Source organism: Nomascus leucogenys, chromosome 22a, assembly GCF_006542625.1.
Source record: "Nomascus leucogenys isolate Asia chromosome 22a, Asia_NLE_v1, whole genome shotgun sequence".
Lineage (NCBI taxonomy): Eukaryota > Metazoa > Chordata > Mammalia > Primates > Hylobatidae > Nomascus > Nomascus leucogenys.
In genome coordinates this window covers 78,042,177-78,058,168 of record NC_044402.1, presented here as the reverse complement: position 1 = coordinate 78,058,168, position 15,992 = coordinate 78,042,177, and the positions used below count along the sequence as shown (strand labels likewise).

General features: G+C 41.1%; 1 protein-coding gene across 3 annotated transcripts in view; it reads left to right on the top strand.

Moving 5' to 3' along the window:
- The window catches only part of PDE11A (phosphodiesterase 11A), a 428,560-nt gene extending 412,934 nt beyond the window's left edge, over positions 1-15,626 (top strand). The window contains exons 19-20 of one of the 3 annotated variants that reach the window (XM_030803549.1): positions 15,044-15,207; positions 15,285-15,559. In XM_030803549.1, coding sequence (XP_030659409.1) covers positions 15,044-15,199 — 156 coding nt within the window. In that variant the 3' untranslated portion in view covers positions 15,200-15,207; positions 15,285-15,559. Of the gene's footprint in view, positions 1-15,043 lie in introns of all 3 variants that reach the window. The other 2 variants (XM_003253771.4, XM_030803550.1) reach the window with 2 other exon arrangements.
- The last annotated feature ends 366 nt before the right edge of the window (positions 15,627-15,992 follow it).

Below are 15,992 nucleotides of genomic sequence, written 5' to 3'. Positions count from 1 at the left end.
CTTTGACTCCATGTTAAAACAAGAGTTTTAACATCCAGGTTATGCTAATGCAAGAGGTAGGTTCCTTTGGTCTTGGGCAGCTCTGCCCCTGTGGCTTTGTAGGGTACAGCCTCCCTCCCAGCTATTTTCAGGGGCTGGCATTGAGAATCCGCAGCTTTTCCAGGTGCACAATGCAAGCTGTCGGTGGATCTACCATTCTGGGGTCTGGAGGATGGTGGCCATCTTCTCACAGCTCCACTAGGCAATGCCCAGGTGGAGACTCTGTGTGGGGGCTCCCCCCAACATTCCCTTCCATATTGCCCTAGCAGAGGTTCTCCATGAGGGCCCCACCCCTGCAGCAGACTTCTTTCTGGACATCCAGGCATTTCCGTACATCCTCTAAAACCTAGGCAGAGATTCCCAAACCTCAATTCTTGACTTCTGTGGACTTGCAAGCTCAACACCACATGAAAGCTGCCAAGGTTTGGGGCTTGCACCCTCTGAAGCTACTGCCCAAGCTGTACCTTGGCCCATTTTAGCCATGGCTAGAGTGGCTGGGATGCAGAGCACCAAGTCCTAGACTGCACATAGCAGGGGGACCCTAGCCTTGGCCCACGAAGCCATTTTTCTTCCTAGGACTCTGGGCCTGTGATGGGAGGGGCTGCTGTGAAGACTGCTGACATGGCCTGGAGACATTTTCCCCATTGTCTTGGGGATTAACTTTCAGCTCCTCATTACTTATGCAAGTTTCTGCAGCTGGCTTGAATTTCTCCTCAGAAAATGGTGTTTTCTTTTCTATTGCATTGTCAGCCTGCAAATTTTCCAAACTTTTATGCTGTGTTTCATATGCCCTTTAACAGCACCCAAGTCACCTCTTGAATGCTTTGGTGCTTAGAAATTTCTTCTGCCAGGTACCCTTAATCATCTCTCTCAAGTTCAAAGTTCCACAAATCTCTAGGGCAGGGGGAAAATGCTACCAGTCTCTTTGCTAAAACATAACAAGAGTCACCATTGCTCCACTTCCCAACAAGTTCCTCATCTCCATCTGAGACCACCTCAGCCTGGATTTCATTGTCCATATCATTATCAGCATTTTGGTCAAAGCCACTCAACAAACCTTTAGGGAGTTCCAAACTTTCCCACATTTTCCTGTCTTCTTCCGAACCCTCCAAATTGTTCCAAACTCTGCCTGTTACCCAGTTCTGAAGTTGCTTCCACATATTTGGGTGTCTTTTCAGCAATGCCCCACTCTACTGGTACCAATTTACTGTATTGGTCCGTTTTCACACTGCTGATAAAGACATACCCAAGACTGGGTGATTTACAAAAGAAAGAGAGGTTTAAGGGACTTACAGTTCCATGCAGCTGGGGAGGCCTCACAGTCATGATGGAAGGCAAGGAGGAAGAAGTCACATCTTACATGGATGGCAGCAGGCAAAGAGAGAGAGCTTGTACAGGGAAACTCCCATTTTTAAAACTATCAGATCTCGTGAGATTTATTCACTATCACGAGAATAGCATGGGAAAGACCTGCCCCCATAATTTAATTACCTCCCACTGGGTTCCTCCCATGACATGTCACGTCTAAAACCTAGGCAGAGGTTACAATTATGAGAATTACAATCCAAGATGAGATTTGGTTGGGGAGACAGCCAAACCATATCAATATTCCAACAGCAAGAAACAGATAGGGACAAGGGCAAGAGAATGCACCTCCCAGCAGAATAAGCCCCATTTAAAGAGTTTTCTCTGAGCCTTTATGAATTCTGCTTACATCTCCCTGGCCATTCCTAAGCTCAGGGTAAATTAAAACGTGTATTGGGTAGGCAACTAGCAAACTCTGCTAGGGATACCACAGTTCTGGCAGAATGAATGACCATGTCCTTAAACAGAGCAGGAATTATAAAGCTAGAGCCCTTTAAACGCCATTGTTTTCTAGTCTGAGAAGAACTCAGCTGTTACGAACCCACTGAATCAGCTATTTAAGTCCTTGCCTCTGCCTAAGTCTTTTCTTATTATTTCACCCTTGGTCGTGTTGCCAAACTTCTGCCTTGTATGTAGGTAACCTTGAACCCTGTTCACTCTTTTCCAGGGTGACTCTGCCTCTTACTTGCCTTCTGACCAATCTTGACCCCATAGACCTATGTCATATGAACGTATCTGAGAGCACAGCAGCACTTGAGTCTGTTAAGGAAAACATTTATTAGCTAATGAGATATTCCTGAAGATAAACAGGCAATTCCTATCTAGAAATGCACTTTTCATTCATAATTCTAACCAGCAGGCTGTCCTATTCAAACTCACATGCCAGCATTACGCATATGGTAGGTGGTTACTAACTTGGGCTCTGGAGTCAGAGACCTGGGACCAAACCCTGGCTCTGTGGCCCCAGGCAAATTATGTAGCCTTTCTGAGCCTGATTTTCTCCTCTCTAAAATGGGTTGATAATGCACATACCTGGTAGTTTTGAGAATTTAATGAGATAAACTATATGAAGCACAAATATACCACAGTGTCTTACACAGTTACATATGTAACCTACATAAATAATTATTATTAATTTTCCAACTTCTGCAAATAACACAAAAAAGATATGTTTTAATGCTGGTATTTTTAATGTGAATGCTTAAAAACATCCAAGGAAGTCTGGGCTTCCTTCTGTGTTCACCATTATAGCTTGATTATTTGTTTTTCAAAGCAAGTTTTAAAAACTGCTGGAAGCCTTCTATGGTAGTTAATACATTATCTTAAGCAATTTAATGCAAATTAATTTTTACACAACCTTGAGTTTCAAAAGCCATTGAACTGGGGAGGGAAGGAGTGAGGTTTGGGAGGAGTCTGTTTGCTGCCTCCCATCTGGACTCCACAGCCAGCTCCATCTGCTCTCACATATAGTAACTAACACTTCAGCTCTCTCCTGCCAAACGCACCATGTGGAGTCTAGCTTTTTTTTTTTTTTTTTTGACTCAGTAAAATGTGAAAATGCATATAAAGATGTGTACTTCAGGATTTCTAGAAAACTTGGTGGGATTATTTTGGCATTTCAAAGTTCTGTTTTTGTACCATAACCCAAGTTTTCCATCAGTCTTTATGGTTTTGTTTCTGTTTTGTTTTGTTTCTGGATTTCATTCTCTCTTACTACCACAATACTCTTTTCTGATAGGGTCTTATAGGCCACATTGAGGGATTTGGACTTGCGATGATGAGCATACTCATATCAAATAGGAGCCACTGAAAGTCTCAGAGAAGTGAATGGCAAGCTCAGGTTTGTGTTTCTGATTGACTGCTCCGTGGTGGCTTCAATATGGAGTGTCGATTGGACAGTGGTGGAGGAAGGCTGGGAGACTGGTTAGGAGGCTGCAGCAGATTTAAAACAGTCAGGGGGATGATGGTAGCCTAAACCAAGGTTATGGAAATGGCAAGAGAATCATGTTCAAAGACACTTTGGAAGTGGAATTGACAGGACTTTTGTGACAGATTGGATGTAAGGGGAAGAGGAAGATGTCATGGATGACCCATGGATTTCTGGGTAGGACAGCTGGATAGATGATAATGCCCAGTTCCCTGACGGAGTAAACCTAAGAGGAAGGCTTGAGGGAAGGTGAGGAATTCACTTGTAAACAGTCCATTCACTGAGTTTCTGGCCTCTACAACCCATAAAAAACTAGAAGGCTGGAAAGCCAAAGTGATTTCCAGCCAACTGCAGCACTGAGGTGTGGCATGTAAAATTGGGGAGTATCTCAGATTAAATCATGAATAATCTTGACCTTTGGACCTAAGAGGGATTAGCAGTTCAACAATTCACTAATTTATAACTTAGGATCTGCTCCCACAATTGGCTACCTGTCTCTGAAGTCATACACCTTGAACAGGAAGCTGTTTCTTGAAGATGCTCTTTGCATCTGTAACTGTTGGACAGGCACACGAATTCATGAGAATTTCAGGGTCTGCCACCATTTGCATGTTCTCTTGTCCCTCCTGCTGAAGAATCTGAGCAGAGATGATAACAGTTGGTCATATCATCGGTGATTTTCCATTTCAAAATACCAACTTCCAATGATTTTTTTTATATTTTCATCCAGAAAGGGAATAATCATGGTAGTAAAGTGATCACGACCTCATAACAGGAATATGCTGCCTCAAACAGAAATGTAAGATAAGTTCCAAGTCTAACTTTATAGTTTTAAAAATCAACATTGAAAAAATACTCTAAGTTCTTTCTCCTCTACAGTATATTGTGTCACTTAGTTTCTGATTCTCTTGGGTAAGGTGGGGGTAAGAGAAGGCAAAAAATACTGTGATGTCACTAGCAACTCTGGAAATAGACTTCAACAATAGGAGGCCAAAACCATCTTCTATCTTTGTCCTTTTTTTTCTTAATAAATGTCTTTTTTTCTTAATAAATGGCCGGACAGTTTCCTCAAAGTTTTAAAAAAATATATTAAAGACACAATTGGACATTTTCAGGTTCAAATTTGATGGGGTTTTAATTTGATGGGGTTCCTCTATGCTCCTTTCCAACAACAGAGTATAGGAGTGCTCACTTCTTCTAAGAGCATGACTTCTCTCTGCTCCTCCCTTGTTCCACATCTGCTCTATCTATCCAGCAGCTGGGTTCCAAGAAGTAACTGTGGTCAACCAATAAGCATAAACTGAGCCAGATGATAACAGATGTGGACCATGATGGCAGAGAAACACCAAGGCCAGGATCTGGCTCCTAGCAGGTTGGCAAACTGATAAAAACAAAGGCCCAGGAATAATGGTAATAAGAGAAAATATATCCATTCCCCAAGTGGCTCATTCTAGGTGTGTTTTTACAGCAGGATTTTGTAGCAGGTCAGAACATCCTAACCCCACTCTCAGCCACTGGTGGCTATCCTAGCCTTAACCCTTCTTCCTGCCACTGTTCTATGGGGAGGAATGGAGGAGAGGCTGCTGCTTCCTGGGGTCACGGTGCCAGATGTTGAAGATACAAAGATAAAAGGCCTTGTTTCCACTCTCTGTCTCTGAGCTTGTGGGATACTAAGCAAGACAGAGTTTTTAAAACCCCTGATAAGGGACCTCTACTACTAGCCATTATTAACAGGGGCCAAAACAAAACAAAACAAAAAAACCCAAAACCTGAAAAATATATGAAACAACACTTTTCAGACAATGGGCAACAGACAACATAATACAGTGGTTCCTGAGTGAGGGGAATGGATGCAGTGAGTCCTACAACTGTGCTAGCTTGTTGCCTGGAGAGAATTTCTAGGCCATGGCACAGGCAGGGGGAATGCAGGCAGAGCCCAGTGATCTCGCTGAGTTAAAGAGGCAGAGCTAGGAGTCTAGGGAGGCCAAAGAGGTTACAGTTCCCAGGGAAGAGTAAGAGAGAAGAGAGGACTGCACAGAAAAAGCTCCAGAGATCTGCAGAGGGCCACTTTGAGTCTTCAGGTTAGTGATGTTCATCATATCCATGTGAGGAAACTACTGAGGCTGAAGCAAAAAGGAGCAAGTAAAGTGATCCACAGGGGTCACACAGACTGGGGAAAATAGTCCATGCTCCTGCCAGCCAGAGTACCCAAGAAAAGCCTTGAAATACATGAGGCATTGGATACAGTTCTCAGAAGGGTATTGCATCAGTAGTGGGAGCAAATTAGCCCTCCACAAATAAAGGCTGCTTTGGACCCAGCTTGCACAGCTGAAAAGCAAGCCTCAAAGGAATTGAATTATTTCCAAATAACCTAACTATATTCCAGAACAAAACTGAAAAAGCCTTAAAGCAACCAAAAAAAAATCCATCACCCAACAATATAAACTTTACAATGTCTGATATTCATCAAGAATTACCAAGCATGCAAAGAAGCAAAAACATCTGACCCATAATAATTAGAAAAATCAATCAATACAAATTCAGAAATTATATAGACCATAGACTTGGTAGAAAAAGACATTAAGATAGTTATTATACTTAGATATTTCAGAGGGTAGACGAAAGATTGAGCATGATTAAGGGGTCATGGAAGATATTAAAAAGACCCAAATCAAACTTCTAGGAATGAAAACTCTAATTTTTGAGGTAAAAAAAACAAAGTAGGCCGGGTGCGGTGGCTCACGCCTATAATCCCAGCACTTTGGGAGGCCGAGGCGGGCGGATCATGAGGTCAGGAGATCGAGACCATCCTGGCTAACACGGTGAAATCCGGTCTCTACTAAAAATGCAAAAAATTAGCCCAGCAAGGTGGCGGGCGCCTGTAGTCCCAGCTACTCAGGAGGCTGAGGCAGAAGAATGGCGTGAACCCAGGAGGCGGAGCTTTCAGTGAGCACCACTGCACTCCAGCCTGGGTGACAGAGCAAGACTCCATCTCAAAAAAAGAAAAAAAAAAATTATATATATAGTAGATGAGATCCATAGCAGATTAAGCCCTGCAAAAGAAAAACTCAGTGACAGCAACAGAAACTATCCAAAATGATATAGAAAAGATGGAAGAGAAATGAGCAGAGCATCATTTGAGCTGTGAGACAACACCAATGGCTAAATATGTATGATTAGAGTCCCAGAGGGAAAAGACAGACGTAAAACATAGCTGAAGACAGGGTGGTGGAAATAAATGTACAGAACCAAGATTCTCAATGAAGCCAAGCAGAAGACACATGAAGGACACTACAGCAACGCACATGAGAATCAAATTGCTGAAAACCAGCACTTTTAAAACTTGGCTTAAAAGGAGCCAGAAGGGGGAAAAAAGACAAGTACAAAGAGAAAAAAGTACAATCCAGAAGACAGGATCTTTGAAGAACTGCAAAAAAATACAAAGACATTTTCAGTGTGATAGATAGAATTGGAGAGATGCAGAGTGTGCTACAGGCATGCCTAAGGAAGGAGAGTTCTGGTTCCATACCAGAAGACCAGAGAAGACTTCACAGAGAAGACAGAATGTGAGCTGAGTGGCGAAGGATTAGTTCTCTAGGGAAGGAATTTTTCACACAATGCGTTAGAGTCAGAAAGACTTAGGTAAAAATCCTGGCTCCATCTCTCACTATATGACCATGGACAAGGCACTTAACCTAAGTGAACCTCAATTTCCTTATCTATAAAGTGAAGATGATAAAAGTACCTACTTCGTGGGACTGCTGTGGAGATTTTATGAGCTAATGGCCTTTAGGCCCTGGCCCTAGCCCAGCAAAGTGAACGTTCAATATATAGAAACTCCTCTTATTTCTCCTTCCTAAATGTCTTCAGAAAAAGGAGGTGAGGAAGAGTATGTATTTGGCCCAAGAAGAAGTCTTTCCTTCTCTGCTACCAGAGATGCTGTTGGGGTTCAGACTGTAGCTAGTTACTTTTATTCCTCCTTCTATTTGAGGGAAAGCTGAGTTCATTGAAGACCTGATGGAGATGAGATAATGCTTAGAGGCAGCAGAGCAGTGGTTCTTAACTGGGAAGATGCTGCTCCCCAGAGGACATCTGGCAATATCTGGAGACATTTTTGGTGGTCACAACTTTGGAGAGGGATGCTACTGGCTTCTAGAGCATTCTATAATGCAAAAGACGGCCCCCACCATAAAGAATTATCTAACCCAAAACATCAGTAGTACTGAGGTAGAGAAACCCTGCAGTTTCAGTTCTTCACTTACCAAGTGAATGACCGCGAGTGAGTTCTTCATCCAGGCCTTGGTTTTTCTCAATTATATATATAAAAAGGATAATAATAGTAACCATTTTATAAAGTTCCTGAGAAAATTATTTGACAGTGTTAAGCACTTATTACATCTGACACCAACTAAGCATTCAGTAAAAGTTTGCTAATGACAGTAAGAGTCCATGAAACACACTGAAAACACCTGTAACTGGTCAAAAATGATTGATTTGCTGTAAGAGATTTCAGTAGATTCAAGTATCATTTGGGGAGTTTCTTTCAGAGAGGGAGTAAAACCAAAACCTTCTGGACAACATGATTGTGATGGTTCAGTGATACCAAGTGTACTATGTAGAAATTAGCATCTGGAGTATACAGAGAAGAGAGGGATCAAATTCTAGATTTGTGTATCCTTCTTAGCTCTACCCACCCTCACACTATCTTTCCAAGGCCTTAATCTAAACAGTAGCTATAGTTTCTGTTCCCTCTCTTTTGTTAGTATGAATAATATAAAAATCCTGCTATATATCTTAAGTAAAATTATATTCGTTGATTTAGTAATATCTACCAAAATACAAATACACATTCCCTTTGACCCAGCAATACCCATTCTAGAATTTGACTCTCTGATAAACTTCATACCTATAGAGAGGCTATGTACAAGGATATCCATTACAGCATTATTTGTAATGGCCAAATATAAACAACCTTTGGGTTCCATCAAAAAGGAACTGGTTAAACAAATTTTGACAGCAGTGGAATACTAGGTAGCCATAAAAAATGAGGAAATCTAATTTTGTATTGATATGAGGTTTTCCCAAGATATATTAAGAATAAAAGGCAAAGTGCAGATCAATCTGTATGGTGTACTGCCATTTGTAAAAAGGGGCAAATATATAGATATATAAAATATATATAATATATAATATATATTATATCATATATAATTATATATAATATTATATATATTATATAATATATTATATATAAATATTATATATAATTATATATTATATTATATATTATATTTATATATAATATGATATATAATATATCATATATTATATGTTATATATAATATTTATATTATATATAAATATTATATATATTATATAATATATATAATATATATTTTTTATATATATATATATTTTTTTTTTTGAGACAGGGTCTCTGTCGCCCAGGCTGGAGTGCAGTGGTGCAATCTCGGCTCACTGCAAGCTCTGCCTCCCAGGTTCACGCCATTCTCCTGCCTTGGCCTCTCCAAGTAGCTGGGGTTACAGGCATGTACCACCAAGCCCGGCTAATTTTGTATTTTTAGTAGAGACGGGGTTTCTCCATGTTGAGGCTGGTCTCGATCTCCTGACCTCGTGATCCTCCCACCTCGGCATCCCAAAGTGCTGGGATTACAAGCGTGAGCCACCGCGCCCGGCCTAAAAGGGGCAAATATATTTATGTGCTTACATATTCAGAAAATTTTTCTTGATTATCTACTCAAGACACTGAAAACATCTGTTGCCTCTAGGGGAGGAAACTGAGTGTCTGGGAAATAGTAGAAGGGAGATTTTATATTGCACCTTTGTACCCTTTTGTATCCACGGAACTATGTGAATGTGTTCCTTATTCAAAACATAAATAAAATACGGAATAAACTGTATATGCTGGTCACAAGAGAACTCAACAATGGAGTGTGAATGAAATCAGGAAAGAAGTGGGGTCCCTCGGCCACCTAGATGACCAGATGCCCAGGCTGTGTCCCATAGTGGGGCAAGTATCCCAGGTCCTGTCTGTGATGGGCCAGGAGGGAACTGGAAGGAACTTGGGGCCCCAGTGATGTCAAAAGGTTGCCCCAAGGGAGAAGCACTGCATCCCAAATAGGGTTTTTAGGTTAGCACCAACTCTAACCTACACTTGAAACAAAACCTGAGTTATCAGTCCTACACTACTAAAGAAAATTCTGGTTTAAAGAGAGAGCACCCTAAGGATTAGAACCACTAGGTAGAAGTTACAGGAGTATAGATTTCAGTTCAACATAAAGGAACAACATTTTAAAAACAACAATCAAAAACTAAATGGACTCCCCTGGGAGGTGGTGCAAGCACTGCCTCTGAATGGGTTTCAACGGTGGCTGCGTGGTCACGCAGCAGGGATGCCACAGAAGAGAGTCAGGTGTCTTGAGGATGATGCAGCCGCATATATAACTTTTAGAGTTCCTCCGTGTGTATATGGAGAGTGATCAGATGGGTGCTAAGTTTCCTCCCTTCTCTTTCACTGAGGAGCAAGTCAAACTAGACCAATAGCATTCTCACAGAGCCCATCCCGTGTCACTTGATGAGAAACTTTTAAATACTAGAAGCAATTCTCTTGCTGATGACTCACTACACATAATCACCATAAGCCTTGGAATTTAGGTTCGTGGATAAACCCTTGCTTTACTAGTATTTTAATAGTCCCGTATTCTCTCAGCTAACTGCATTTCTGTAACAAATTTAGAGTGTAAGAGTTAAGTCGGCCAGGCGCAGTGGCTCATGCCTGTAATCCCAGCACTTTGGGAGGCGGAGGCGGGGGGATCACGAGGTCAGGAGAGGAAGACCACCTTGGCTAACACGGTGAAACCCCATCTCTACTAAAAATACAAAAAAATTAGCTGGGCGTGGTGGCGGGCGCCTGTAGTCCCAGCTACTCGGGAGGCTGAGGCAAGAGAATCGCTTGAACCAGGGACGCAGAGCTTGCAGTGAGCCGAGATCGCGCCACTGCACTCCAGCCTGGGCGACAGAGCGAGACTCCATCTCAAAAAAAAAAAAAAGAAGAAGAAGAAAAAAAAGTAAGTTTTCAAGATAGGAGTTTTGTTACCTTTGCCTAGAACCAGCACCTGGCCACAGGAAAACGATATTCTAGTATGGCAATTCTGTGTTTCAGGAGAATATAAAACAAAGAGAGGAATTCTGAGAAATATGTATCCCTTCTCTCTCCCCAATTTCCTTATTCCACACAAAGGAAGCAAGAAGGAGAAAAAAGAGCAAGGATAAAGGGAAGAAAGCTGTTTGGGGCTATGCCAAATAAACTTAAATGGCTTAAGGAATAAATGGGTGGAATGATTCGAATCATGGGCAGGTGCTATGAATGTAATTTAGTAAATGCTTGGGTACCTGCCAGGGAAGAAAAAAATGTGTTGCTTTTGAGATCATTTCCCAGCAGCTTCATAAAAGAAAACTGATTACAGGAATTTAATAAGTAAAACAGAGCCAGAAATATTGTAATCAAACGAGTTTTTAATTACATATCAAGCAGAAAAAAATTTCAATTTGCTCCTGGGATTAAAAAAAAAGTAAGTTCTGGAGAAATGCCTTTGTAGCAGGAAAATAACATAAACACTAATTTCCATAGGAATTATAGTAGTCAGTTTAATTAAAAGGCTTGATCAGAGTAAAGAGGAGCTGGTGCCAAGCTATACTAAATAAAACCATGGCAGTTGTGCCTACCTCACACTATTGTCTAAATAAAAACGCTGTGCATTGAGCGGAAAACAAGCACCTGTATTTTTTCTCATGGAAATAAAGGGGATTTTGATCACTGCTGGAGTTACAATGTTGCTTTGTTTTATTATCATATGAAATAACTAGTAAATTTGATTTAAAATTAGATGTTTAGTGTGAGAAACATCACTGTTAAGAGAGAGACAGAATATACTCTGTCTTAATAACATCGGGCTTTCAACCCCCATCCCCACTCCCTTAACTTACATCTAGTTACATTTTACTCATATTCATGTAACTCCCTGGAGCAGAGGATTATTTGGGCAGATAAATTAGGTTTACTAACAGGTGGTTTGCAGTTGTGCTTGGAGTCATACACTCTGGCATTCTAACAGAAAAACAGCTATTCTTCCTGTTGGAGGACTTACTATTGACTACTCCCTAACCACAGTCATGCTTGGAGAAGGCTTTTCACAACGTGTGCTGAAATCATAGTGGTTTAATGATATGTTCACCTTTTGTCCCCCTTGTGATGAATGGGATGCACCTGCAAGGTGTTTACATGGGACCAGGGATATAACCCTGCCCACAGAACAAAAAATAGCTAACTGACCCAAAGCATAAAGTGGGAAATCACTTTTCCATGGGCTAATAATCTCACAACTTCTGTGTTCCTTCTTTTATTTATTTCTTTATAAGGAAAATAAAAACTACCTTATAGGCCTTAGTGCAACAAGAAAGGCAAACTTTAATTTGTCAGAATTTTGGGGAGCCTGGGAAAAAACTGGCTGGCTGGCAGTCCAGATCTGTATAAAAGCAGTGAGCTAGGGCTGGGGAGAAAACTGGGTTACTCTCCATGGGGTAAAAGACTGTGCCCTTTGAGATGAAAAGGAGTATGTAAGAGTAAGTCAGTGGGTAAGTCACTTCCCCTATGACAACCTCTAAAGTTCGGTACAGTTAGTAGACATCCAAAATGTTGAGGGTGATTGGATTTCCTGTGAAAAGGGGAAATAAAGTGAAACACTGCATTAGGAATGATGCAGAATGGAGTCAAGAGGGCCAAATAGACTCAAGAAGAAGTCAAAGAGTACAAGGAAGTAAGGCTTGGAAATCACTGGGAGGAGTCTGAAAGGTCCCCCAGAGCATGAAATAGATTTGAGGTCTAATCTCAAGTCTAAAGGGATGGGGAGGCCTCAAGTGACATAAGATTATATTCAAATAACAATGTCAGAATTCATGAGAGTTGTATACATATGCAAGATGATGGGTGATAGAATTGGTGGATAAGAAGAGAGAAGAAAGGAGAGATGGGTATGAATAAGTCAGAAGGAAGGTCCTGGTGTCAACCCTTACCCCAAATTGATGACAACAGCAATCACATTCAATGTGTCTTCAGAAGTTCATGTCTTCAGTCTCCTCATCACCATCACAGTCTCTAAAAACAGGAATGATACAATTACTAGCTGGTTGGAATTGTGCATTGACAAAGGTTGAAGCCATACAATTTCAAGGTGTGTACCTTATTATTCCTTGGTTTTTCTTCTTGACTCTTTAAGAGCTTCCCTTTTATGTTACATCCTCAGCAGACTTCTCTATATCTTCATTCTATATGGCAGGCTAGTGTCCTGTCCCTGACTTTTACTTGAGAAAAACAATGGTTTTCTCCATAGCTTCCAAAACAAATGGAAAGATTAAAAAAGGAACCCCTAACTTCCTATATGGATTCTTACCTTCCTCCTGTGATGGAAGGACTAAGGATCATTCATGATCCTAACATGTGGGGGACATGTTTTATCATCTGTAAGATGCACAGTCATTGTGAGGAATAGCTGAGATGAAGTATGTAGAGCAGCCGGCAATGTGTTTAACACATAGGAGGTGTTAGGTGTTAACGGAAGCTCCCCCTCATCCACGTGGGATGCCAGCTTTTTATACTTCTTTCAGACCCTGGAGATGGAAAACAGGCCCAAGAAGTATGAATGCTTAAAAATCCATACATTCTCATTGATTCTGTCCATTTTTAAACTGAGATTATAAAATACCATATATATATATATATATAATATTTTTTTTTTTTGAGATAGAGTCTCACTCTGTTGCCCAGGCTGGAATGCAGTGGTGTGATCTCAGCCCACTGCAACTTCTGCCTCCGGGGTTCAAGCGATTGTCCTGCCTCAGCCTCCCAAGTAGCTGGGATTACAGGCATGTGCCACCACGCCTAGCTTTTTTTTTTTTTTCTTTTTTTTGCATTTTTAGTAGAGATGAGGTTTCACCATGTTGGCCAGGCCGGTTTCAAACTCCTGACCTCAAATGATCCACTCACCTCAACCTCCTAAAGTGCTGGGATTACAGGCATGAGCCATATTTTAGATGCTCTGATCATTTAACCAGTTAGAAGCATAATAGAAAGATTCCATTCAAGGCAAAACCCAAAAGTTAGTAGTTTCTATCTCTTGAGTTATGAGATTATAAATTATCTCCATTTCCTACTTTTTAAATCTATTGTTTCTATATTTTCTAACACTAACATGTTACTTAAAATATATAAAATAACTGTGAAGGGAAGAAAAGGTATTATTTTTAAAACAACCCCCAAAACCTCATGGTTTAAAAGGACAAAGACCATGTTTCTAAAAGTTAAATGTCATCAAAATCTTATTTCCCTTTTCATTGAGCTGTCCAGAAAATTAAAAGGCTCCTAGACCCTTTGTTACATATGTCTTACATGGGTGGCTTTACTTATTATTCATCTTTACTGGCATATAGATACATAAGGTAGATATTTTTGCTGATCATATTTTACTGGTTGAGTATGTTAGAAGCCTTTCATTATGAAAAGTAAAAAAAAAATTAAAATAAGGAAAATGTAGATATTCATGCATTTAAAAGAAAGAAAATAATCAGTAAAGTAGAGAATAGTGGAATTTTCCTGCTGGGCAGAGTAAACTCCATGCTCCTCTGACCTGTAAAATATTTACCTATTGCTCTTTAATCTGAGCTCCTTGAATTTGTTCTAGTCCCAGTTCAGAAACAAAATCCTCGGCCCTGCCCCCATGTTACCCCCTATCTTGGAGAAGCCCTCTGATATGAAAGCTGAAGAAGGACTCATTTGCATTAAATTAAAGTAAGCCATCTTACTTTTAAGGCTCTCATTCCACTACCAGGGGCAACCCAGGAGCGGTGAGACAAGCTTATACCATTTGGGAACAGGAGGACTCTTAAAAACATACACCCCCAAAATTAAGCACAAAAGAATATACTTAGAAGGGTCTGGCACAAGTGAGGATGCTGAAGCCTGACTTTCACCAGCCTGGTGGTCCATCTGCCCCTGGCCACACCCTACATTTCCTCTTCCCTCATCCCCCTTTCATCCCTCTGTCACTCTCTTCCACACTGCTTCCCTTTCTGCCATGTCTATTTCCATGCATGTTTCCATGCTTTGTATATTTAGCACAACTCCCAGATCTTTAGCTTTAAAAATGAGCACCTCCTCATTTCAGGACTTTACCTGGCCTTTCCTATTCAAGTAAGTCTACCCAGAGTCATCTATGGTAAAGCAATTGTAGGATTATTTTGTAAAAATTTAAGTTCATAGTCCATTGAGATCTGGAGCCCTCTATGGCAGGCAAAGATGCACACATAAGTAGGCATATGTGAGCTGGATATTTTGTTTCCTGTCTTGCTTGATGCAGTTGTAAAACAGGATTTGAGTCTACATGGCTGGTGTCCCCTGGAGTTGTACACAGCCATGCTGGTGATGTCTTATTTTTTCATTCTCTAAGTAGGCTCTATTAATACAACATATTGCTGTTAAATGCATATTTACTTCTTGTAAATAGCTCTTGTTTACCAAAATAATTATCGCTTTCATTTCCTATAGCCAGTTTCCGTTCTCCTCATAAATGAAAGGTGGAAAATCATGTCAGTTACTCTGTTTCCTCTCTCCTCCACCTGTGTTTTGTTTTGTTTTAGGCACTGGTGAAGGTCAATGTGAAACTGAAGCCCATGCTAGATTCAGTAGCTACAAACAGAAGTAAGTGGGAAGAGCTGCACCAAAAACGACTGCTGGCCTCAACTGCCTCATCCTCCCCTACCAGTGTTATGGTAGCCAAGGAAGACAGGAACTAAACCTCCAGGTCAGCTGCAGCTGCAAAATGACGGCAGCCTGAAGGGCCAGTTTCAGTCCAGCCATGTCATCCTTTTGTTCTTTTAGCTCAGAAAGACCTAACATCTCAAGGATGCACTGGGAAGCATGCCTGGGTTTTCACCTTGAAGCGTGGTCAGCAGCAGAGAGAGCAACGGGAAGGACAAAGAAAGAGGTGGGGCAGGGAGCACACCCCAGGACCCTCACTTTTCCCTAATGAACATGCATGGGCTGAAATGAAGGCTCTGGGTAGGGGACTGTTTTGGATCCAAGGACCTGTGGACAGTTGGCCTACTCACTCTGAGCTGAGGGAACACGGAACAGTAAAAGCGTCATTAGCGCTGCTTCATTTTGTATAGGGCTTTTCTGTTTGTTACAAGCCAAACACTGCCTGTCTTTGCTTCCTGTCCCTGAATGCCTTTTTGTGCCAGACTGTCCCAAGAATCCTAATTTGTATTCCATAGAGGTATTTTATTTTTAATCCTAGAGCTTATTGATGGATCCTTTAGAATTGCCTACCTAAAAGGTAAACTATACTATCCTTGTAAATACTGACCAATCCCAGTTCTCCCCCTAAAAAGGAATACATAGCAGGAGTACAGCAAATGTGTTTGATGGGTAATTCTAGACTGGGACTATGGTATCCTTTTCCGGAGTTTTAAAATTCAACCTTCAGGCCAGGCGCGGTGGCTCACGCTTGTAATCCCAGCACTTCGGGAGGCCGCGGCGGGCAGATCACGAGGTCAGGAGATCGAGACCACGGTGAAACCCCGTCTC